Source organism: Eublepharis macularius, chromosome 12, assembly GCF_028583425.1.
Source record: "Eublepharis macularius isolate TG4126 chromosome 12, MPM_Emac_v1.0, whole genome shotgun sequence".
NCBI classification, from domain to species: domain Eukaryota; kingdom Metazoa; phylum Chordata; class Lepidosauria; order Squamata; family Eublepharidae; genus Eublepharis; species Eublepharis macularius.
The window spans coordinates 46,884,764-46,907,923 of NC_072801.1; the positions used below are offsets into that span (position 1 = coordinate 46,884,764).

At 43.5% G+C, this 23,160-nt stretch overlaps 1 protein-coding gene across 1 annotated transcript in view; it reads left to right on the forward strand.

Annotated features, from left to right (window-relative positions):
* PLXDC1 (plexin domain containing 1) overlaps nucleotides 1-23,160 on the forward strand; it is a 71,694-nt gene that overhangs the window by 43,469 nt on the left and 5,065 nt on the right. The window contains exons 8-13 of the mRNA XM_054993609.1: nucleotides 1,300-1,395; nucleotides 7,945-8,026; nucleotides 10,475-10,535; nucleotides 14,071-14,206; nucleotides 20,973-21,008; nucleotides 22,719-22,888. Of these exons, the coding sequence (XP_054849584.1) occupies nucleotides 1,300-1,395; nucleotides 7,945-8,026; nucleotides 10,475-10,535; nucleotides 14,071-14,206; nucleotides 20,973-21,008; nucleotides 22,719-22,888 (581 nt within the window). The remainder of the gene's footprint in view (nucleotides 1-1,299; nucleotides 1,396-7,944; nucleotides 8,027-10,474; nucleotides 10,536-14,070; nucleotides 14,207-20,972; nucleotides 21,009-22,718; nucleotides 22,889-23,160) is intronic.

Sequence of the window (23,160 nt, forward strand, 5' to 3'; positions counted from 1 at the left end):
TATTTTTGCAGAGTGAGGTGGAGAGCAAAAGGGATTGCACCACTTCCAACAGCAGGTGGGAAATCACATTTTTAATGCTCGCCTGTGTTAAAAAAATTCCCTGTAAAATTGAAGAACAGCACAAGAAGACATTTATTTCTTGAGAAAACATGTATGGCACCTCCCCAGACCTGTTAGAGGTGGCTCACAGCAATAAAACAAAAACAAGCAGACATTAAAAACAAATTCTAGCAACAAAAATATATCAACAAAACAGTCTGAGTTAATAATGTAAATAAACTGAACCAAGTCCATTAAAAATGCCAATAAAAACAGCTGATAAAAGCAAGCCAGTACATAAAAGCACATAAAACAGAACAGTCTAAAATGGTGTTGATGAAATTGTACTCAGGCCAGTAAGCCAAGTGGAAGTTAAAAGGGGTAAGGATTAAAAGAAAAGAGTTAGTTTCTGATGTCCTAATTTTCTATTTCTGTCATTTCTTTAAACATTTATATCTCACCTTTCCCATGACTCAAGGTAGTGTTTTAGCATGCATAATTAAAATATTGTACAACAATACCCTCTCAATCTAATATAAGCTAGTAAAACCTCATAACGTGTAATAAAATGCCGGCAATCTACACTCCGTTAAAAGCTTTGATTGAAAAAAACAGCATTGCAGAGCCTCCTAAAAATTTCCAAGGATGCTGCTGCCTCCTCAGGGAGCCCGTTCTATAAAGTGGGAGCAACCACAGAAAGAAGCATAGCCCTTCATCGATACCAGGTGGGGCAGCTTTTATCACGGGAACAACCAGAAGGTGGCAAGCTGAGGACTGTAGCTGGCAAATGGGGAAATGTGCTCCCAGTATCAGCCAGCAGAATGCTCCAAGGAATTAAAGGAAGTTTTATATGATTTCTTATCAACCACAAGATAACTCTTCCTGGAAGAGCAACTTAGTCCTGAAATGGAAGTGTGATGTCCAGAGATTAGCTAAACTTGATCCCTGGACAGGTATCCTATCAGCTAGCTTGTTGAACTAGCCTTTATCTTAATAACCACTTCCAGCAAAGAAAAAGGATTAATTTATGGTTGCCTAACAACAGCAGTGACACTGTTTTCAACCACATTGCTCTTCCCCACTTCCAGTAAGGAGAAGATGCTAGAAATCAACCTGCCTGACTGTAAATTACTCAGTGACTGCCTAAACGTTAATACTTTGCTGTGCAAACAAAAAGGTAGGCGTTCCGAGATGACTGCACCCCACAAAACGTGGAGTGAAGCCCTCCCTTGATCTAACACTCTTCCTAATCTGTTTTAGGACCTCAGCGTCGAACCATCTATGAATACCACCGTGTGGAGCTGGATTCCAGCAAGATCACAAGTGCATCTGCGGTGGAGTTTGTGCCTTTGCCCAGTGAGTCATAATGCATAGACGCATGATAAAGCATCCTTTTGCTGCAGAGGGTTCTTGGGTACTTTTGTTATAAGCCTCCATTACTTAAGAAAATATAGATCTGTTTGAATGCCCCCCCAGGGTATTTCTGAAAATAGGTTGTATCGACTAGTGCTTACCCCCCTCCCCCATCTGGGGTAGGGCATTGATTTTTTATTTTACTTCATTGGTATCCTGCCTTTTCCCCAGTGGGGACCCAGAGCAGCTTACGTCATTCTCCTCTCTTTCATTTTATCCTTACGGCAACCCTGTGAGGAAGATTAAGCTAAGAGTGTGTGACTGGCCCATAGTCACTCAGCAAGCTACCATGGCAGACTGGGGATTTGAACCTGGGCCTCCCACATCCTAGTCTGTCATGCTAACCACTATACCACACTGGCACCTTAAAGAGGAACGGCATTTATTTCAATATGAGCATTTGGACTTTTGTTTCATTTAGCAGGACCATCACAGAAACCAAACACCAATTAGGATACATGAGATGCTCATGATTAAAGGTGGTTGGGTGGAGGGAATCTGTATTCATGCAACAAACCTTTGTTTTTAAAGTATATTTCCAACATCTCACTGGCTGATCTTAGAATTAGCTTCTGCCAAACTCATTTGCAAACTAAGATGAAGAACCCACACTGAATAAAAGTCTGCCCACCTTCTTGTGCGTCCTTTTTGAGATGTGTTGTAAAAGGGATGGCCAGAAAGATGATGTTTTCAGCACAAAGATGATGTCAGTGGAAACCAAACACCTCTCCCCCTTCTTGAGTTCATAAACACCCAGCAGAGAATAAACCTGTCCAGAAGATGGCAAACTTATGCATTTTAAACTTATCTCCATTGACTGTATTTTATGACAACTCCAAATAGCAAGCTCTGGCTGCTTTAATACATGCTATAAATCAGTGCTCTGCAAAGGTAGAAAGGAATCCCACTTTTGATGTTTTTTAACTTTCTTATCTGCAGTCAGTCACAGTGGAAATGAGGTCAAAGAAGCAAATGAAAAGATGCTCTTGAAACGTACTTGGCTCACTTGTCTGGCCGACAGTCTCAAATAACGTTTGACTCAATTGCCTGTTCAACCCTAGAGCTGCAGAGGAAGAACGCTCTTTTTAAAAAGAAAATATCAAGCATCTCAATAGAATCCAAGCATGCAACTTAAAACATAACAATGTAAACCCTCAATCACCAGTTGATCAGAAAGGCCTTTGTTATCAAGGGCCAGCACACATGTTACAAAGTCCTTGTATACTCCATATGTCCTGCATGTTGCATCCTTGAGGGGCTCCATAATTGGAATTTAATTCCAGGCATGAGGCTTCATCAGCAGCACCCATTCTCCACACACTGTTGTCCCAGTCTGAATTGGCCCACACATGCCTGGAATTAAGAGAGCCAGTGTGGTGTAGTGGCTAGAGTGTGAGACTAGGATCTGAGAGACCTGGGCCATTTCCAGACGGCTTACCTGCCTCCAGAACGTTGCGCCATCTTGCGGGGAAAACGCGAAATACCGTGTTTTCTCGCGCGAGTTTTGCGTGACATTGTGCGACGTCGCGCAAAACTCGCACGAGAAAACGCGATATTTCGCGTTTTCCCTGCAAGATGGTGCAACGTTCCGGAGGCAGGTAAGCCATCTGGAAACGGCCCCAGTTTTGAATCCTCATTCTGCCATAGAAGCTTGCCAGCTATGTACTCTCAGCCTAAACTCCCTCACAGGGTTGTTATGAGGATAAAATGTAAGCAAGGAGAATGATGTAAGCCACTTTGGGTCCCCATTGGCACAAAAAGCAGGTTATAGTTGAAGTAAATAAATAAATGTGTTCCAAGCACAGAACTCCCAGAACATGTCTGTCGCCAGGACAAAGGGTGAACCTAAGAACTTTGTAACATGTAAATTGCCCCTTAGCGCTTGTTCTGACAAGATGTTAGCAGCTAGCTTACATTAAAAAACAATTATGCACCCAGTCTGTCTACATGTGTAATGTTACATGGGACTCGTGCAGTCATGTGAAATCAATGTTTTTTCTTTCCCGTGAAAAGAAAAAGTGCCCTTTTTTCCTTTTCACGCAAGCAGAGCCCTGATCTCCAATGAGTTCCTAACTCCCACATTGCACTGCTTATGCAAGTAAACCACTTGCATGATCAGTTTTTTCCCCTCAAATCAGCTGCCAACATATTGTCTGCTGAATCCAAGCTTCCAGAAAAGATGCTGAGCCTTTGGCAAGGTTCCAAGGGAAAGAAGTTCCAAAATTGTGGCGAAGCCATTAAGAACACATCTCTCCAAGTCCTTCCTGTCTAAATAAAGCATATAGGTTATGCTCTCAGATTATCTCAGAGATTGTAAAAGGATATGGGAGGAAATGGTCTATTTTTGGCACCCTAATCCCATCGAATGCTGTTCCCCGTCTCCCTGGTGACCACAGAGTCCTTACCTCTTTGCTGCACTGTTCTTTGGTTCTGTCCCTGCTCCCCCCCCCTCCCACAATGCTTTCTCTTTCCCTCAACCCCAGCTCTTATCTTTAGCTACCCTACTCTCTGGCCCTTATGCCTTAGCACTGATTCACACATTACGAAGTTCCCTATTGGCAGATATGTTATGGGAATTCCCTGTTGGTCCCAGGTGCATGGGGGCCCAATTCAGTTCAGGACTATGGAACACAGGGAGAAGGGGCTGTGGCCTTTCCCCCATGATATTTTATTTACCTAAAACTGACTTAGGGAGCTGCTGTTTGCCCCACTGAGGAAACACAGATCTACTACTGTAACGGAGGGTTTCCAGTTCCACCCTCCATGCATCACAGCCAATCCGTGATTTTCTGCTGTATATGCAAACCTCTGATAATAACCAATGGGAAGCTGTGAATTTGTCAGAGAGAGAGAGAGAAGTAGGGTCGCCTACTCCAGGAGATTTGGGGTAGACTCAGGGGAGGGTTGAGTTTGGGGAGGGGAAGGATCTTGGTAGGAGTGTGATGCCATAGATGCTGCCCTCCAAAGTGGCCATATTCTCCAGGGAAACTGATCTCTGTAGTTTGGAGATCAGTTGTAATTCCAGGAGAATACCAGATCCCACCTGGAAGATGGCAACCCTGACTAGGGGTCTAGAATAATACCTGACCTTGAGGCAGCACTTTTAAAAAATTTGCATGGCTCTTCCACTCTGGCATGAGAATGTCCCTACTGATGTCATCATGCCGATCCATTTCCAAGCAGCTGGGCAGGCTGGCCACTCCCAAGGGGCGCCATGCAGCCACAGGAGACTGGGCACCCGAGCGGACAGGCCATTCCCACTAGTGCTGTGCAGGAGGTTGGGCATCCAGGCTGGCCCGCCATTCCCAGGTAGAACCACACAGCTGCAGGACATCAGGCAGGCGGGCTGGCCAGGTGTCTGGTATTTGGAGAACATTTCCCCCAGATGGCCATCAAAAATACCAGATGATCCGGGTGAATTCCAGACACCTGGCAATCCTACACCCCTTTACTTGCCCAACCACTCTTGCATGTGTGATATAGTATTCTAAAGTATGAAGCCCTTTTTCTCTGAGCACCAGGGTCTTGATGATCTGAATCAGGCCCTCATGTTATTTGCCCCATTGGGGAGCTGCATGTGCAAGATGGGGAAGTGTGATTTCCAGCACTGCCTTGACAAGGGCCGTTTTCACACTACTTGCCTTCATCCAGAACGCCGCAGAATGTTGCAAAAAAAAAAAAAGCGTGTTTTTTTCGCAACGTTCTGTGGCGTTCCGGAGGAAGGTAAGTAGTGTGGAAATGGCCAAATATTGGGAGATTTTGATAAATGGCACCCCACAATGACATCACTTTTGGTGCTACACAAAAGAGATGTTGTCACAATGGGGCTGAATCTTTATTCATTTGCCCAAAACATAGCATTTTCACTATGCTGTCACCTCCAGGTCACACTGGAAGTGATGTCATCATATCACATACACCCCATTTCCTGGGCATGCCTCCTTCATGATTGGTGGGTAGAGGCTGGGATTGCTGGGAGATTGCCTGCCATTGGTGGGCAGCTGGTATCTCTATTTCTTGGATATTTTCCTCCTGCTTTTCACTTTCTTGTGGGCAGGGAATTGGGGCCAAGGGTGGGAATTTAACCACTACAGGCAGACAAAAGGCAAACCCAGTGGGAAGGCTGAAAGTACTCCTTCCCCCACGACTGTTCTGATCCAAATCAGATCCCTGTGATGCTTGGGGAGTTCCCCCACAGCTGCTGTTTGACTGAGGAAAAAAAGCATCCGGTCAAGGGAATCCATGCCCAAGTTGTTTAAAAACATAATATTTAGTTTGTACTTGAGTCATCCTGATTAGAAAAATCTGAACATATGTAAATTTCACACACACACACACACACCCAAAAAACCAGGGCCCAAAATGGCTAAGCTGGCTGGATTCGACTAATAAGTGTGGTTTGTCATTATTAGAACAAATTTTGGCAACCCCGATATCTCCCTTTTCCCGTGTCCAGGATGGACAGAGTTGAGATATGATTTCATCCTAGCTTTCATGAGAGAACCCCGCTCCACAGGACACAACATCCAGTACTAACATTAGACCCAGTTCCAGCTTTTGATTGTTGTAAACCCTTTGTAGAGCTTAGCTTGGTTGAAAAGCAGGATGTAAATACAGTGGCTTGGAACCTCAGGTGCTGTTCCACTTGTGCAGCAGCAGCAGCTCTTCCAGTGGAACTGCTTTTCTGGGGGGCGGGGGAAAGGCAGGTTTTTGCTGATTCCCCTTCCTGCTGCCGACTCACTATTTGCTCCCCACATTGTTTGTTCGTGTGCATTAACCTGCAACAGCACAATTCGAGGAGGGGAGGAGAGGCACAGGAGGCTATGGTGAGAGGGGGAGTTGGGGGAACTGTTGCTCTTTTCTCCTGCCTCCCTTTAGCACAATACTGCTCACACTTAGGATGATAGTGAACGAAAAAGCAGCATTGGCTCCTGTGATTGTGGGGAGAGGGGGGGAGTCCTTTCTTTTCCAGCATTTTTTCTGCTCAAAACGCACACACACAGAACAAGGTCATGCACCAAAGAAAGCTCCAAAGGAAGTCTCCCACCAAACCACACACCAAAGCAAATCTCTCAACGTTTTTCTGAAGCGCCTTAAGGTTAGTCATCTGGAATCGGCCCTTGTGGGGGAAAGGAGCTTCAAGATAAGTGATTTTGAGCAGACGGATGGTAGGAAGGGAAAAGGTGAGCTACACCTTCCCTATCATTCCTCTGTTGATTCTGGCAACCTCTTTATAGTATGGGGGAGAACTAGTACACTTTACAAAAGATGGGAGGGGGGAGATCCAGGCTGCAAGCCTATTATCAAAATACAGTTTATTTATGGCACTTTATAAATGAAATAGAAATGTGTATTTCATGGCTTATTAGATTTTTCTGGATGGGATGGGGTTGGAGGGGAGGGAAGCATGTATGCTGGAAGTTGGTACTGGGCCTAGAGAAAATGTGTTTGCCCTGCTTGTAACTGCTTTTCTTTTTGAACCAAAATAATGTCATAAAACTGTCTGTGCATCTCCACATATCATGAAGTTTGGCCCAAAGATCTGGGAGGGATTTGGCAGTCATTTTGATTGAGTCGGAGGAAAATCCAGGATTCAAGCATAAACAGAGTAGTGATTGATTGATAGTATGAAATCAGTATTAAATGCTGAATGCTTCTCCCTGGAGCGAAAGGCTTGTTAAAAATTGTTTCCAAGACAATGGAAGGAGGTTTCGATGCATTTTCCTTGTCTTTAAAAAAATGTTCATGATTATGAATGTCAAGTACAGGCATTTCCAGTTCTTTGCATCTGAGATCACTTCATACCAATTTATACTAAGAAAACGGGTTTTAGTTAAATCAACACTGAAGCCTTCCCTGTCTTTCTGGCACTCTGGAATTTCCCTAAAAGTGAGGGGGGTATTTGGAAATCAGTACTTTTCCTCTTTTCAAAATAACTCTCCTATTCAAGATGTTCATAGTCAAAAGGTGTCAGCAATAAAATAGTAACTGACAATACTGATCCAGGAATTGATAGGAGACCAGCTGGGCTTAATTTGAGCATGGGATTTAGTAGATTTCAGCCCCAGATCCTGTTGTCCAGTGCCAAAGATTAATCCTGGAATGTAAGGAGTGACTAAGTATTTATGCCTGACCCCACACTTCTGGGATACAAGGACACCGTTTCTAGTAAGGCTGCCAAATCTGGCTTGAGAAATTCCTGGAGATTTTGAGGCAGACATTGAGAATGGTGAAGTTTGGGAAGGGGAGGGAGTTCAGAAGGGATGTGATTCCATAAAAACTGCCCTCCAAAGCTGCCAGTTCCTCCAGGGGAACTGATCTCTGTAGTCTGAAGATCAGCTGTAATTCCAGGAGAATTCCAGGTCCCACTTGGAGAATGTCAATCCTAGTTTCTAGAATGAAACAATGCAACTTCCAGGATAGGTGTCAGCCTCATCACCTCTCATTTTAGAAGTTGAGTATTGGTCCTCACTTTTATTTTCTCCATTGCAGCCTGCCTTCAGCATCAGAACTGTGAAATTTGTGTGACCTCAGACCTAACCTTCAACTGCAGTTGGTGCCACGTCCTGCAAAGGTAGTACACATCCAAGTGGGACAGAATGTATGCCCAGGTCATCCTTCAAATGAACCACATTAGTGTTCTCGGACCTTGTTCTGTTTATTCACTGAGCACAGATGTAGCATTTATGCACATTTGTAATAGAACACAAGGCTATGGCAAAGATTTTTGGACCAGTTGAGTTACCATTTTCCTATTTGCATCTTTCAGGGTGTAGGCCAGAAAAGATATGTGAGTACGTGTGTTTTGTGCAGCTCCCATGTTATCCTTCCACAGTGAATTATAAACAGGATTTTGTGGCACCTTAAAGGCATATATGTACATTTTTGTGACCTAGAGCTCACTTCATCAGATACATGTGTCTATCCATCTAGCTATGTGTCTTTCATCCATATATATGAAAACAAGCCCAAGGTTAAAGGCCAAGAGATGCAGAAAGTATAAGAAAAAGTGGTCTTTTGTAAGTTTCAAATGCAAACTAAATATAAAGAATTCAGAATAGTGACCATTACCTTACTGATCATTAACTTACAATTTCCCTTGTTTTGCTGAGCTAGTTAACTTCTGCAATGGCTGAGAAACCCCAACTTCTTGCAAAAGCAAACACAACTTGACAGACCTATAAGTAGGGTGCTAACTCTAGTTTGGGAAATTTCTGGAGATTTGGGGGGGGGGGTGGAAACTGAGGAGGGTGGAGCTTGGGTAGTGGAGGAACCTCAGCAGCGTTAGGTATAATGCCATAGAGTCTGCTGTCTTTCTCCAGGGGAACTGATCTCTGTAGTCTGGAGATCAATTGTAATTCTGGGAGATTTTCAGGTCCCATCTGGAAGTTGGCAACCCTATTAAAGAAGGGGAAAATCAGAACTTCCCAGTTCAAGAACCACTGTTGCAACCAGAAAGAATTCCATCTTGATTGGCAGGATGACTTTACTTGATTTACAGTGCAATCCTAAACAGAGTTAACACTCTTTCAAAACAATTGCAATTAATAGATTTAGACAGCTGTAACTCTGCTTAGAACTAAGCTATTAATAACGCGAAAGGTTTGGCTTTTTTGTGTGGATTCCTTATGAGTCATGCCCTCACAAATTTGCCAGAGGTGATATTATGCCATTCTTTTTAACCACGCAGATGGAGGATTCCACATCTGTGCTAAGTATCATGCTACCATCACTTTATAATTTGTTCCCCACCACTGAATTGGAAAAAATGCAGTCCCACCATCTGCATACAGCTGACGATGCCCAAAGATCAACTATGTTTGCTATGTACCCAAGAATCAAACACATGATTTGTCTTTATATTCCAAGTTTTTAATCTCCAAGATGTCTGGCTAGCCCACATTCCAAGTCTCTTAGAACTAGTCATATTGATCTCTCATTTTTAGATCATTTTCGGGGGGGGGGGGCACAAATGCAACCAGCTGGAAAGTTTGTACATTTCCCTTCATGCAGCACCCAAAGGATGAATACTATTGTTGTAGTTGTTGTTAATAAATACATTTTAATTCCACTGTTTCTCCAAGAAGCTCAGAAAATCTGCCTTTGCAGAGAAAGGTGGATTGATGCTATTTTCCGAGTTTTCTATTTTTGCTAGAAAATCATGAACAGCACCTTTCCAACACACATGCAATCACAACCAGCTAGAAAAAAAAAATTCTTCCGGCCCAGCTGTGTTGGAAGAAATCCTCAGTTTCTTAGGGCAAGTCTTTTTGGTCTCTCATTTGTTACATTTATCCATCCATGTATCTGGTGCACAACACCCATCTGGGAATTTTGATTATAAAATCATACACTTAAAAATAACCCGGCCCTCCCACATAGCATGAGGCCAGATGATCTGGTGCTAGCTCAGTATGCAAGCATTTTGAAGCAAATGTCCTTCACTCAGAATAAGAGCTCATGTATGTTACAGATTGGTCTTCATTTCCCAAAGATGGGAAATTGTAGTTTGGTTTGCTAGGCATCTGTTATCAAAAGACTTTCAGAAAGCTATATTTTGTGGGTTCTTGAAAGAAACCTCAGCAGTCCCCATCCTAAATGTTATTTAGCTTTCTGCTTGTGTGAAGCAACTAAAGATCTCTAAGCATGTCTGCTCTAGATATTTTTACAGATCTTGGGCATGGAATGTTCAGATACTTTCAAGCTAAGCAGCATTCATTCATTCAAATCCTGTGCAGATTTCACCATCTGTCTAAATGGCAGATGTTTACAAGAACTGTAGGCTGTGCATGGGTGAAGCTGTCTCACATAGGAAAGGAGTGCTGTTTCCAAGTGTCTTCTTCCTGCACTGTGTGCAGCAACAGACATGCAAGAAAACTCCTGTGCAGCCATGGGACCTGAGACAATTTCATCACTTCCCAACTATTATTCCCTGGCTTCATTGAGAGATGGTGGGGTGATGGAATTGTCACCAAGCAGGTTTATTTTTGCAGTGTCAGTGCATACTTCCCTTCCTCCATAGGTGTTCCAGTGGATTTGACCGACATCGTGAAGAATGGTTGACATATGACTGTGGCCGAGAGGTACGATTTTAATTAAAGAAACAGAAAGCATGAAAAATGATTGGTTCAGTCCGCAAGCATGATGACTCCCTTCTCTGCCACTTCCACAGAATTGATACAAAAACTCACTGTAATTCCACGAGACATAAGAAAGTCCAGATATGATGTCTTTGGAGGCATTTGAATACATGAAGCTGCCTTATACCAAGTCAGACAGTCTATCAAGCTTGGTCCTGTCTACTCTGACTGGCAGTGATTCTGCAGGGTCTCAGACAGAGGTCTTCCATATCACCTATTACCTTTTAACTGGAGATACCAGGGTTTGAACCTGGGGCCTTTTGCATGTAAAACAGATGCTCTACCAATGAGCTATGGCTCCTCTCTTTCATGGTAATGAGAAACAGCACTGAATACTTACAGTGGTTTTCCAATCACTCCCTCTGTAAGTAAAGTAAATGTCCTATTTTAAATAGAGCGATGACAAGTGACTCACTGCTTAGACCATGGAGATATGCTGTGAAATTTTGAATTTAAGGGGAATGTCCTGCATTGAAGAAAAATAGCACAAAGTGGGAGAAAGTTTGGGTACATGGACAATTGGAGGCTGCTGAAGAGAAGCATAATAGATGAAGACTATGGTACGAGCATAAGAAGAGGGAATAGGAGCAGAATGGGTACTGAATTCACATGCCATTCAGTCATGACAACAGGTCTGAGGGGGACAGAGACAGAGGAATGTTTGGTTTGCATGCATTCTGTTCAGATAACCCCAGTATAAGAGGCTTTCATTTGATAGCGTAAGAGCATCAGGCTTTCATTTGATAATGCTACCTGAAATGTTTGTACTTAAAAAATGGATATGGGCAATTAACATTTTATTCTTTTATTCCTTTAATGTTATTTATAGTCTGCCTGTCTCACTGAGACTCAAGGTACTTTACACAGTGTATGCTAATACAATCAACAGGATGTGACATCCAATAAACAATGCAATAGGATTTGGATTGCAGAAATCTGGGACCAAGCAGAGATCTGAAAACAGAGCTAAAGCATAAACATTAGCAAGACATGTTAAATGATGCAGAAATTATATAGTAGGATCCTACTTACAGCAACAGACAGTATGAACTATATGTAGCGGTATAGTCCACGCAGTCCCTAACCCTTTACCCAGACATCTTTCTGAACCATTTTTGTTGTAGTCCAGCCCTATTACATGTGTAAAAAAAGCCCTCTTGGATAATTCAGTTTTGAATAGAAAACATAAAGTGTACACGTTTGTGTTTTTAATATTACGCGTGTTATTACGAGAATGCCAAATAAGACACTTATAACACCATTCTTACGCAAGCTGCATTGGTTGCCAGTGGAGTACCGGATTAGATTCAAGGTTCTGGTATTGACCTATAAGGCCCTGTGCGGACTGGGACCAGTGTATCTACGGTACTGTCTCTCCCCATATATTCCCCGAAGGACACTCCGATCAGGGGACAAACAGCTGTTGGTAGTCCCTGGCCCCAAGGAAGCCCGCCTAGCCTCGACTAGAGCCAGGGCCTTTCCGATCCTGGCTCCCACCAGGTGGATCGCTCTGTCTGCTGAAATCAGGGCCTGGCAGGACCAACTATCTTTTCGCCGGGCCTGCAAGACAGAGTTGTTCCGCCAGGCGTATGGCTGAGGCTGGGCCTCCGCCTGCCTGAAAAAAGGGGTGTATAAAATCTTAACCCTCCCTGTGAAGGCTGTCCACCATCCTGTTTTAAATGTGTATTAATACACTGTTGTTTTAATGTTTGAATATAGATGAATTTTTATTGTACTTTAATATGTAGTTATCCGCCCTGAGCCCGCTTGTGGGGAGGGCGAAATAGAAATTTGAAATAAATAAATAAAAATAAATAAATAATATACACAGAAGAGATAAATGCAACAGAAACGGGAACTATGAATACATGAACAGGAAAAAGATGATGAATGGAAAGTCTGGGCAAAAATTAAGACATTGGGACAGTGGCAGTTCATCCAACAGGCCTATAAATCCCCCAAAATGCAGCTAACTGTTCACAACCTGTCCTCTAGTCTGTGAGAAAAAGTAAAATAATAGATCTGGTTCAAATTCTTGAGTCTGAGGGGGAAATAAAAACAACAGAATGATGTAAGATAGGCAAGAGGCCATAAGGAAGAAGGGATAATAATACAACTGGAGAAAGACAGTGAATACAAAACTATAAAAGGAAAAAATATAGCCGTGTTATACATCTAAAAAATAAAGCAAGGGAAGAAAATGAAACAGTGGCAGTTAGGAAATGATAGGTAAGACAGCCAAGTTAAGAGAGTAATAACAAGAAATAAATTTTAGGAGACATTTTAAATAAGGGATCAGCTCCGTTTCCAAGGCAGAGCATTTTTTCAGCCTGCTTACAAGGTGCCCTCCTAGTTCTCTTCACAAGATCCCGTGCTTGTCATCAGCTGAAAATATTACAAGTTACAAGAGAGGAGGAAGTCTTTCAACAGCTTATTGCAATATAGTATGTCTGAAGGCAACACTAGTACAAAGAACCTAGCAGAAGTAACTGTGTGTGAAGTGCCATCAAGTCAAAGCCAGCTTATGACAACCCCGTATACTTTTCAAGAGAAGGGAGTTCAGAGGTGGTTTGCCATTGCCTGCCTCTGCGTAGTGACCCTGGACTTCCTTGGAGGTACTAACCAGGGGCCAACCCTGCTTAGCAGTGAAAATCTGGCATGATTAGGCCAGCCTGGGCCATCCAGGTTAGGGTGCAGAAGTAACTGCAGGAGCTCAAAAGGTTCAAACCCAGCATCAGTAGGTTTCCTGGCATCCATTAGCTTCTTGAATTAATTATCTCTTCCCCAAACCAAGAGGCAGTCCTTCCTTACTTCCTCCTCATTGAAGTAGGACATACTTTATAAGAATTCAACAGGCATAGCCTTTGTGTCTTCAAGGATACCCATTCAGAAACAGCTGCCTCCATCATAGGAGGATGCTTTGCATGCAACTTCCCAACATTTTGTGATTGACCTGAGCACCTCATGGAATCCATTTTGCAATTGCCTCCTGTGGCAGCTATTTAATGGTAGTGCCCAGTGCCCACTCCTGGTTCTTAAAATTCCAAAAGTGCCCATATGCTGAATAAGCTTGGAAACCCCACATCTAAGAGTTCAGACATCGTAATGCTATAAGGAACCAAATGATCACTTCAGTGCAAATGAAATTGGTGGTGGTGAGGGTAGTTAACATGCTGCCCTGTGCCCTATTTATTGCGGTTGCCAGAAACTTTGGCCTCCATGTTTCCTTAAGCTAGTGTGCATTTGTATATGCTCTCAAACACATGAGGAAGACAACTGGAACCCAGGACAATGTCACAAGCAGCAGAGTAAAGTGGAGAGACAATGGTGATATTCAGAAGAGGAGTCAGACACTGTACAGACCAGCTGGGGAAATTTGGTAGGGATCTGATATAGCCCCAAAGCCCCCTTATTAAGGAACAGTACTCTAAACAAGGGCAGTGACCAAGTAACAGTTTGATTTGGCTTGTTGTTTCAGTCAGAAGAGAGGACCTGCACAGACTTTGAAGAGAATGAACATTACTACTCATCACCTCCAGACAACAGTCCCTTCACATCATTCAGAGATGTCACTACTACTTCTTCCCATTTTGTTGACAGCCTAACCACTGAAGGTACCTGCTAGGGTCAGAGGTTACAGTTGGAGGCAGAAGGAGAGACTTGTCTACCTCTTATGCCCAAGAAACCCGAGAACGGCAGTTTCATGAACAGAACTGGCATATTGATCTGAGAATTTTCAGCACCCTCACAAAACTTAATTTCCTAGGTTTCCTGGAGGAAACCCCATATTTTTTTATAAACCAGTAATTCTCAAACATTTTGAAGTGGGACCCACTTCTGAACATACGGTACTGTACTTACAAGGACCCACTTGCAAAATGATTCCATGTTACATTCCCCTTTCCCAAAGTAAGAGTCAAGAATCTCATATTGGTTAACAATGAATAAGTTTGTATTATATTTTTCATGTTTTGTATTTTTAAGTATATAGCAAGCTTGAGCAACAGGCTATATTTCATAGCCATTCCACACATTATGCAGAGGCAAACCCAAATCTGTAATCAAGCATTCTGGAGCCTCCTCTCTCAATTCACCCTGTTCCTCCCTCCTTGCTTCATGACTAAGGTTCCTATTTGCCCATTAATGGCAGGTAAAACCCTGCTCACCATCCCCCAACCTTGCTCTATGGAGGGAAAGGGGGAAATGGTGGAGAGGAAATGGGGAGACAATATTGCATAACACAGCAACATCACTTCCAGAAGTACAGTCACAATGTCACACAACTCTCTAGGAATTCCCCTAGTCTCTATGGTCTTTACCATAGAGATGGGAAATTCCTAGAGCATTGCTCAACACAGTGACATCACTTCCAGGTCTTCACCCAGAAGTGACATCACTATTTTCTATTTGCCTATTAATGGCAGGCAAAACCCTGCCCAAGCTCGTCATCCCCCATCCTTGCTCTGTGGACTGGGGGAGGGGAAATTGCTCAATGCAGTGACATCACTTCCAGGTCTTCAACCAGAAGTGACATCACAGAATTGTGCCCCACTTCCCACTTCCCATGCCCTGTCCTTAAACCTTCTGCTATTACCTGGGACGAATCCACACTTCCCTACCTTCCACTTTTCATGTGCATTAATCACACTGGATTCTATCCCGCAATGTCCCAGTCTGTGTTCACATCCCTTCTCTTACTGCTGCTACCTTGCGCTATACTTTGTCCACATCCCTGGTAGAATTGCGCAATACGGGGTGAGTTTAGATCCAACGTTGCCGATGACGACATCGCATTCATTCCCCCCCCCCTTTTTTCATCAGATTTCCGCTATAGCGTTTTTTTGCTAAATTGCTATGGCGAGGCCACACCCCTATGATGCCTGTGATTGGTTAATGTTATTCTATACCTTCTTCTTTGAAATCCATTGGACCATTATTCTGGCGGGCTAATTTGAACTGATATTTAAGGTGGGGGTGATCCAGACTCTCCAAATGGGCAGACTAATTATTTGACGCTTGAATGTAATGTTAGAATGATGGATTTCTGCTATAACGGTAATTTCAACAGTTTTAAAAAAATAATTTTAACAGCCACTGATATTTCCAACTGTTCGGCATCCTAAAAATGACACGGAAATGGAAATGACGCCACCCCTTGATGTCTCCGCGGGGATTTTGGAGCACCCCGATTAAGATTTATGGCTGGGATTGTGCAACAGTGCTGGGAAAGTCCCCTTTTTTTTTAAAAAAAGGGAAAGGGCGGGCAGGCAGGCATGCTGCGGAGAGAGTGGAAAAGCTTGATAATTGCATGGCAAAGAGGGATGGTGTTCCGGAAAGGCTGCAAACACGGAAGTGGGGTGGTTTGAAGGGGGCGGACTCCTTGTGAAACGCTTCTATTTGTCCACATCCACGGTGAGAACCACGCAAGAGAAGCGTTTGAACTCATGACAAATTCGTCTGAGGCGCAACACGAAAGACACGAGAGAATGACGGGATTGAGGTAAGAGTATGTGAACAGCCCTCTGAGAAGCGAATAATGGGTGGGAAAAAAGCGGAAAACTTGAGACGTGTGGATTCGGCCCTGGGGTGCCTCTCATTTTTCTTGTCATTGCCAGGTGCAGACCTGGCAACTCTACTCATGACCCATCTGTGACAGAGTTCTGACCTACTTTGTGGGCTTGATCCCCAGGCTGCAAAACACTGAGTTAAGACAATCGGTAGAAGTGATGATGCATGTGCAAAACACTGAATTGTTCTACTTGAAAGACACATCGCTCTGAAAGTCTGAATTAAAATTTGTTGAAATAATAAAAACAACAACTTATATGAGTAATAATACATATAACAACATCCGGGGAAGAGGGCATTGCTTCAGGTCCTGAGCCCTGTCACTTGTTTTAGAAATTAGCCAGTAAAAATCAAGATGCAGCAACGGTGGCCACTTCTGCCAATAAACAGGACATTATTCCAATCTAACCTAGTTTTCTCCAGCATGAGAAGTTCTGTCTTATTCCCCAGGATCTTATGCATAATAAGCTTCTGTTAGCACCAAAGCTGTATCTCCTCTGAGAATAGTGACAGGTACCAGTTCAATTTTGCTGCTTAATAGTCCCTATCGTAAGCTGCTAATTAAAATAAATAGAAAAGAACATTAGTAATTGCCCTTCAGCAATGAAGGAGGGAGAGGAAAGAATTCTTTTGTGACAGATTTGACTTTGAAAAAAGCTATTAAAAATGAGGGAAGCACCCCTCACACACACGCACACACACACACAGAGCAAGTGTGATGATTTCCCAATTCATTTTTGTTTCATTTGGACGGGGGAAAAGTGTGGAGAGAGAGAGAGAGAGAGAGAGAGAGATATGGTGACAATATATTCAAGCGTGAAGTCAATTTCTACTCTTGGAAGAAGGCTACAACAGCTAGCTGTGGCAAGGCAGGAAACTTTGGGGATTTACACAAGGTTTTTTCCTGTCACTTCTAGCCCCTATTCTGCTTCGATTTATCCCCTGAGTTCTGCATGGATTTTTTTGCAATAAAAGATGCAGCAGGTTCTCTGAATTCCCAGTTTTCATCTAATAAGTAAGTCTCTAGCTGTTTTCCCGGTGGCAATATGCCTTTTCCCTTATATCTCCACAACGGAAGAGGCTAGAGACCTGCTTTTTTTAAAAAAATGAAAGGTGGGGATTCAGGCTGCACAATGTTAGATTCATCCATCAATATAAAATTGACAGTTAAAACAAAATTCAACAGCCCTGGTGGCCAGAGGAGCGGGAGAGTAGTGGCGGCCACATCTGATGCCAGAAAAAGCAGTGCATGTTGAAAAGTTGCTGCTGCTCTGTGCTCCATCCCAACACAGGTCAGTTTGCCCCCCATTGCTGCCAGCCTTTGCCTCCTTGGCAGAGCTTTCCAGTTTGGACCATGTCAGGGAGAAACTTAGGTACAGGTGGTAGAGCTGCTCCCCTTTTAGGCGTCTTCAGCCAAAGACTTCCCCCATTTGTTCATTTTCAATCTTTTAAAAAAATATCAATCTCTTGATGTATCCATGAAAGCATGTGCAAAAAACCAGAAAGGGGCATGCTGCAACATCACCAATGATGACGACAGCATCCTGATGAAAACAGCACCCTTTCCTGAAAATCCTGATTATTTAAAACACATGAAGAACAAAATAAACTGACTCCACAACTGTAAAAATGGAAAGGGAGGGCAGATGTGCAGAAGAACCGTACCCTAATCGATCCCAATGACCCCAATTCTGTGAAGATAATGTCTGGCATCTTCCTCCTGTGTGCAGCTAGGGAAAGTTCGAGGCTGTAAGGTGTGCATTCTTCTACTACTTAGTCCAGCTCAGCTTAGTCAGCTCAGGCTCTCTGACTCCTTTTTTTTCCTAGGGGAGAGTGACTGTGGGGATATTGTTGGTGGAAGGGACCACTTGGGAGGCCTGAAGCTCTGGCTCTTGGATGGAAGCCAGTTATGACAGAGAAAGCTGATCTGGATATTCTGGGATGCAAGTAGCCTAGGATATAATGAGGACTGTAGGGGGCTTCTCTCCCCTCATGGAGTATCCCTCTTCTGAGTCCTCCAACAGCCTGGGGGAAACCCTGACAGGAAGACATACACGAGGTCACTGTATTGCTTTGTAAGGATTCAACAGACAAATCATAACATGTGAACATGCTGTGATGTGAATGTTTATAATGAGTGGGTCAGGGAGTTGTGATGTTGAAACTGGAAAATACGTATTTCTGAACTAACTCTGAAGATATCCTGGGAGTTGCACAAGTCTAGATCCTTAGGCTCATCCTGTGCAGACATTTATAGATGCTTCTGATATTCCTGTTATTTGGATCTCATTTGTGTCTTCCACTGGCACAAAAGAGCCTAAAGTATTACTGCCAGAGGTAGCTTAAGGGTCAAGGAAGACAGAACTCTTTCCTTCCCGCTGACGAATTCCTTCCAGTGGAGGAAACAGTGGTAAAGCAGGAGTGGATTTTATTATCCACCCCCTGGAATGACTTCTGCAAATGAACACGCCATACTTTTCTTGGTCTGAATTAACAGTATAAGCAGATCAGCAGATGACCCAGACTGAAATCAAGGCTTCACAGACCTTTGACCTGTATATTCATGTGCACATGTATAAGAGAGAGAGAAAAATAATATTAATCTTGATTCCTACCTTTGGAATGAAACTTTCTGTTAAAAATTGGGGAGAAGTGGACAATCTTTCTTCAGTTACTAGTATATAGGGGTACCAGGGGTACCATGTAGGGATACCAGAAAGCTACATCACTATATAAGTGTGATTTACAGTCCAATCCTAAACAGAGTTGCTCCCTTCTAAGCCCATTTACTTCTATGGGTTTAAACCAATGTAATTTTGTTTAGGATCGCACTGTTATATGGTGAAAGTGTGGGGTGTGGAAGTGTATTTGAAATATCCTCATGTATTATTCCATAGTACTTCCATGATAAAAGTTGGGCTGTTAGAGTCTCCATCCACCTACCTTTGATTACTGGTAGATAAAGCATATCTGTACCTTTCTAGCATGTTTGAAAAATAATAATTCTTATCTATATTCACACAGAAGTAAGAAGCAGCTTTTTATATGTTTTAAGGCCACAATCCCAAGGACACTTTACTGGGAGTAAGCCTTATTGAATAACCAATAGTTATGCAGATACTGAAATTCTCCATTTGTTTATTACTACTTGGATAAATATCTCAACACAGAAAGTCCAAACTTAAGATGCACAATATATCATCAACTAATTAGAATGCACAATGTTGTATAAATTACATTTTATAAACTGCACGGACCTAGTTGTAACTTTAGTTGTTGATCAATTGGTAGGACATAAGGGCTCAGGGTCTCCATTCCTATTTGCATCTGAAGAAGGGAGCTGACTCTCAAAAATGTATATTCTGAAAATCTTGTTGGTCTTTAGGGTGTCACTGGATTTGAATCTTGCAGTTCTACAAAAAAGAAGGTTCCATTAACAAAGAATTAAGGCACAGACTTAGCATAACAACAACATATAGCAAAGAAAAGCAGTACACAGTGCAATATAATAATAATAATAACAACATTCGATTTATATACTGCCCTTCAGGACAACAATGCCAGCCGGCTTCAAGATGGGTAGCTGTGTTAGTCTATTGGTTGCAGTAGAAAAGAACAAGAGTCCAGTAGCACCTATAAGGCTAACAAGATTTGTGGTAGGGTATGAGCTTTTGTGAGTCACAGCTCATTTCTTTAGATATGACACGTACACATGTGACAATAGAGAGTTCTACCACCTCTTTTCCCAGAAAAAAAGCCCTGGGTATAAATGAAGTAAAGAAATAATACATATAGCTGAAGATGGGTGGCAGATAAAAGTTAGGTTGAATGGTGGATGAGAAGGAGAAGAGGAAGCATGGTAAAGTGAGGACATGAGGATTGCCAGGAAGAGGGAAAAATTGAAATAGTATGGGGAGAGGGATACAGGGGGAAATGAAGACAGCTAAAATATGAGTGGACTCAATAGAATGTGATACAGCTAGAATGTGAGTCCACTCATATTCTAGCTGTATCTGAAGAAGTGAGCTGTGACTCACGAAAGTTCATACCCTACCACAAATTTTGTTGGTCTTACAGGCAGGGCTGGCGCACCCATTGAGGCCAGGTAGGCAGTGGCCTCAAGCGCAGGGTGCTGGAGGGAGTGTCAGAGGATGCGCAGGGGTCGGGCCCCTCCCGCCCCATGCTGCTGCTGCCGCCAGCACAAGCCCCTGGCTGGGCGCAGCTGCCACGGGCAGGCATCTGCGGCGGTGCAGGCAACCAAGCGGGAGAGCTCGGAGGCCACCCACTGCAGCGATTGGGCTGGCGGCGGCGCACACGCTCCTGTGATGATGTCACACATGACATCATCATGCAGGCCAGCGCACGCACACTTGCGTGCATGCGGGGGGGGGCACCCGGTCAGCCGGCTGCGAGTGCGGCAAACCCTTGCGCCACCCCTGCTTATAGGTGCAGCTGGCTTCAAGCAGAGGAGTGGAGAATCAAACTCGGTTCTCCAGATTAGAGTTTTGCCACTTTTACCACTACACCAAACTGGCTCCTAAACAGATTTACTCCCTGCGGAGCCGATTAAATTTAGTGGACTTAGAAGGGGATAGCTCTGCTTTAGAATAGCGCTCTTCGTGGCCAGCAAGTAAAAGACAACTCTGTGCAAGTAGTCAAGTAGTAGTAGTCCTTAAACCATTCATTTATGAAAAACGACATTTACACCATTTCTTGATTCCCTTCCCTATTACCAGGCACTGTGCAGAGATCTCAACATAGTTTACTTAACAACCCCATTGCTGCTTTTTTCCTTTTCTTTCTTTCTCTTAGATGACACAAAGTTAAATCAGAAAGCGGAAGGAGAAGGTAAGAGTCTACTCCTCTCATGGTCATGGGGGGATGTAGAACATGTACGTGTCCTGGCAATTTCTGTCTCAATACTTGCTGCTCTTACAACTTTTGCTGGCAAGTGCCAGGTCTGTGGCTAATAAAAACCACTCTCCTTGGTGATAGTGTTGGAGGAGGCTTCCAACATGGCATGAACCTTCTATGAAGAACACTTTTTTGTGGTGCTGCTAACTCAAGTTGGGGGTTCTGTTCACTGGGCCAGCCCAAGGAGTTCTGGTGCCTTAGGCAGCAATATGACTTCACTGCCCCCTCTCACATGGCAGAGGTTTCCTACCACACCACGGGGAAGCCAACAATCACCCTCCTTGCCCCTGCTCCACAGTGGAGAGAAAGAGGAACAGGACTTGCCGCCTGATGGAGGAAGGGAAGGAGCAAGCTCCTCACAAGCCACCAACCAGAACCTAGGGTTCCTCCTAGGGCTGCCGCTAGTGGTGGCAGACCCCAACGCTGTGGGCAGGCAGGTGGGGGGGCAACAGGGCTGGTTGGCACCCTGGACAATCTCCTAGGTGTGCTTAGTAGACAGGCTGGCCTTGTCAGGACAGCACCTGCCTGTGGGAAAAGGGAGCAGGCAGAGATTGTTATAGTCTACACTGATTCTATTAACTGTGCTTTAGCTGTTAAGCCAACTGAGGTCTTTCCTCTTCCCAGCAGAAGTGGTAACATGGCTCAAACTGCACAAAGAGCCACTTGAGGCTTCATGGTGAGGGGGACAGCACTGTTGCTTCTCAGCCATCCTGTTTGTCCCTTGCCACCTGGCCAGCCATCCTCCCCTCTCCCTTCCTTCCTCCAGTCACCATCAAAGAGGAATTAAGCTATCTTCAGAAATTGTCAACCCACCTCTAACAATCTGGATAGATCAGAGCTATCAGAAGGTAGCGAAGTCCCTCTCTGGTTATGGCTGGGAAGGAGAGAAGGAAGAGACAAAAGCATCAGGAAACAAAGGTTATGTATTTCTTAGCCAGGCAACCTCCCAGCAGCTATTTCTTGCCCCTCTATCTCCCATCCCTAGCCATAATTAGAGCAGGACTCCATAAAACAGGCTTTCTTAATTCTACAAAACCCTTTTTGAAGCAGAGTTGTTCCAATCCAACCTCATCTCAACCAACAGGACTGGAACATATAAGTAAGATTTCATGGAGGTATCACCAATTCCAGAGAAATTAGCGTATCTTTTTTTAAAAAATTAATTCATAAATCTGGAAGAGTGAGGCAACCACACAAGCTCATATATTTAAAGTCCTTGCTACAAAGCAGAAGTACCCACATTTGCCATGTTTTCCCAATACACCAGTCTGTATATAGTCTGATTCCACTGGATTTCTATACACAGATTTGGAGAAAGGAACAGAAATGGGAAATGTTTCTGAATGGTTTTATTACATCCCAAAAAGGAAGCTTCTCAAAACCAGCCATCTCTCAAAAGGCCTAGTCTTGATCAATGGTTGTTTGAAACACCTTGATCTGACCTAAAGGCATTATGGGTAATGGTGTCCAAAATGGTCTCTCAACAGCAAGCCTTCACACTTGCTTATATAAGTCTGAACAGAGTTCACCTCACCAACCCTTACCCCCCTTTCTTTTTTGTGTTGTTATTGCTATTTCTAAAGAAAATGCTAACTATACTGTTCTCTCTTTCATTCTCCCTCCCCATGGAAATTCCTCTTGCAGGTTTAAGAAACGATGACCTTCCTACAGAGAAAGTGGGGTCCCAGATCCACACAGGAACAATTGTGGGAATTGTGCTAGCAGTCCTTCTCATTGCCGCCATCATTCTGGCTGGCATCTACGTCAGCCTCAGCTTCAATCCTACCTCCAGCACTGCTTGGCTCTTCCTTGAGGTGATTTTAAGAGTCAGTTCAACCCTTACAAGTCTGTCTGAAAATGTGGCAACCAAAATTCACCTGTTGAAGCTCAACCAAAGCTTTCCTGCTCTAAAATTTGACATTTTGAAATAGTAAACCTGAAGGGGTTTAACATAGGGGCAGGGGGGAGAAAGTGCAAGCTCTGTTGTTTTTCTTTGAAAATCTGAATTAAGGCCTGCACAGTTGCAATTGCTCCTTTAAAAAATCACTGGGAAAATCCAATAGTGGGTTCTTTATTTGTCCCCTGG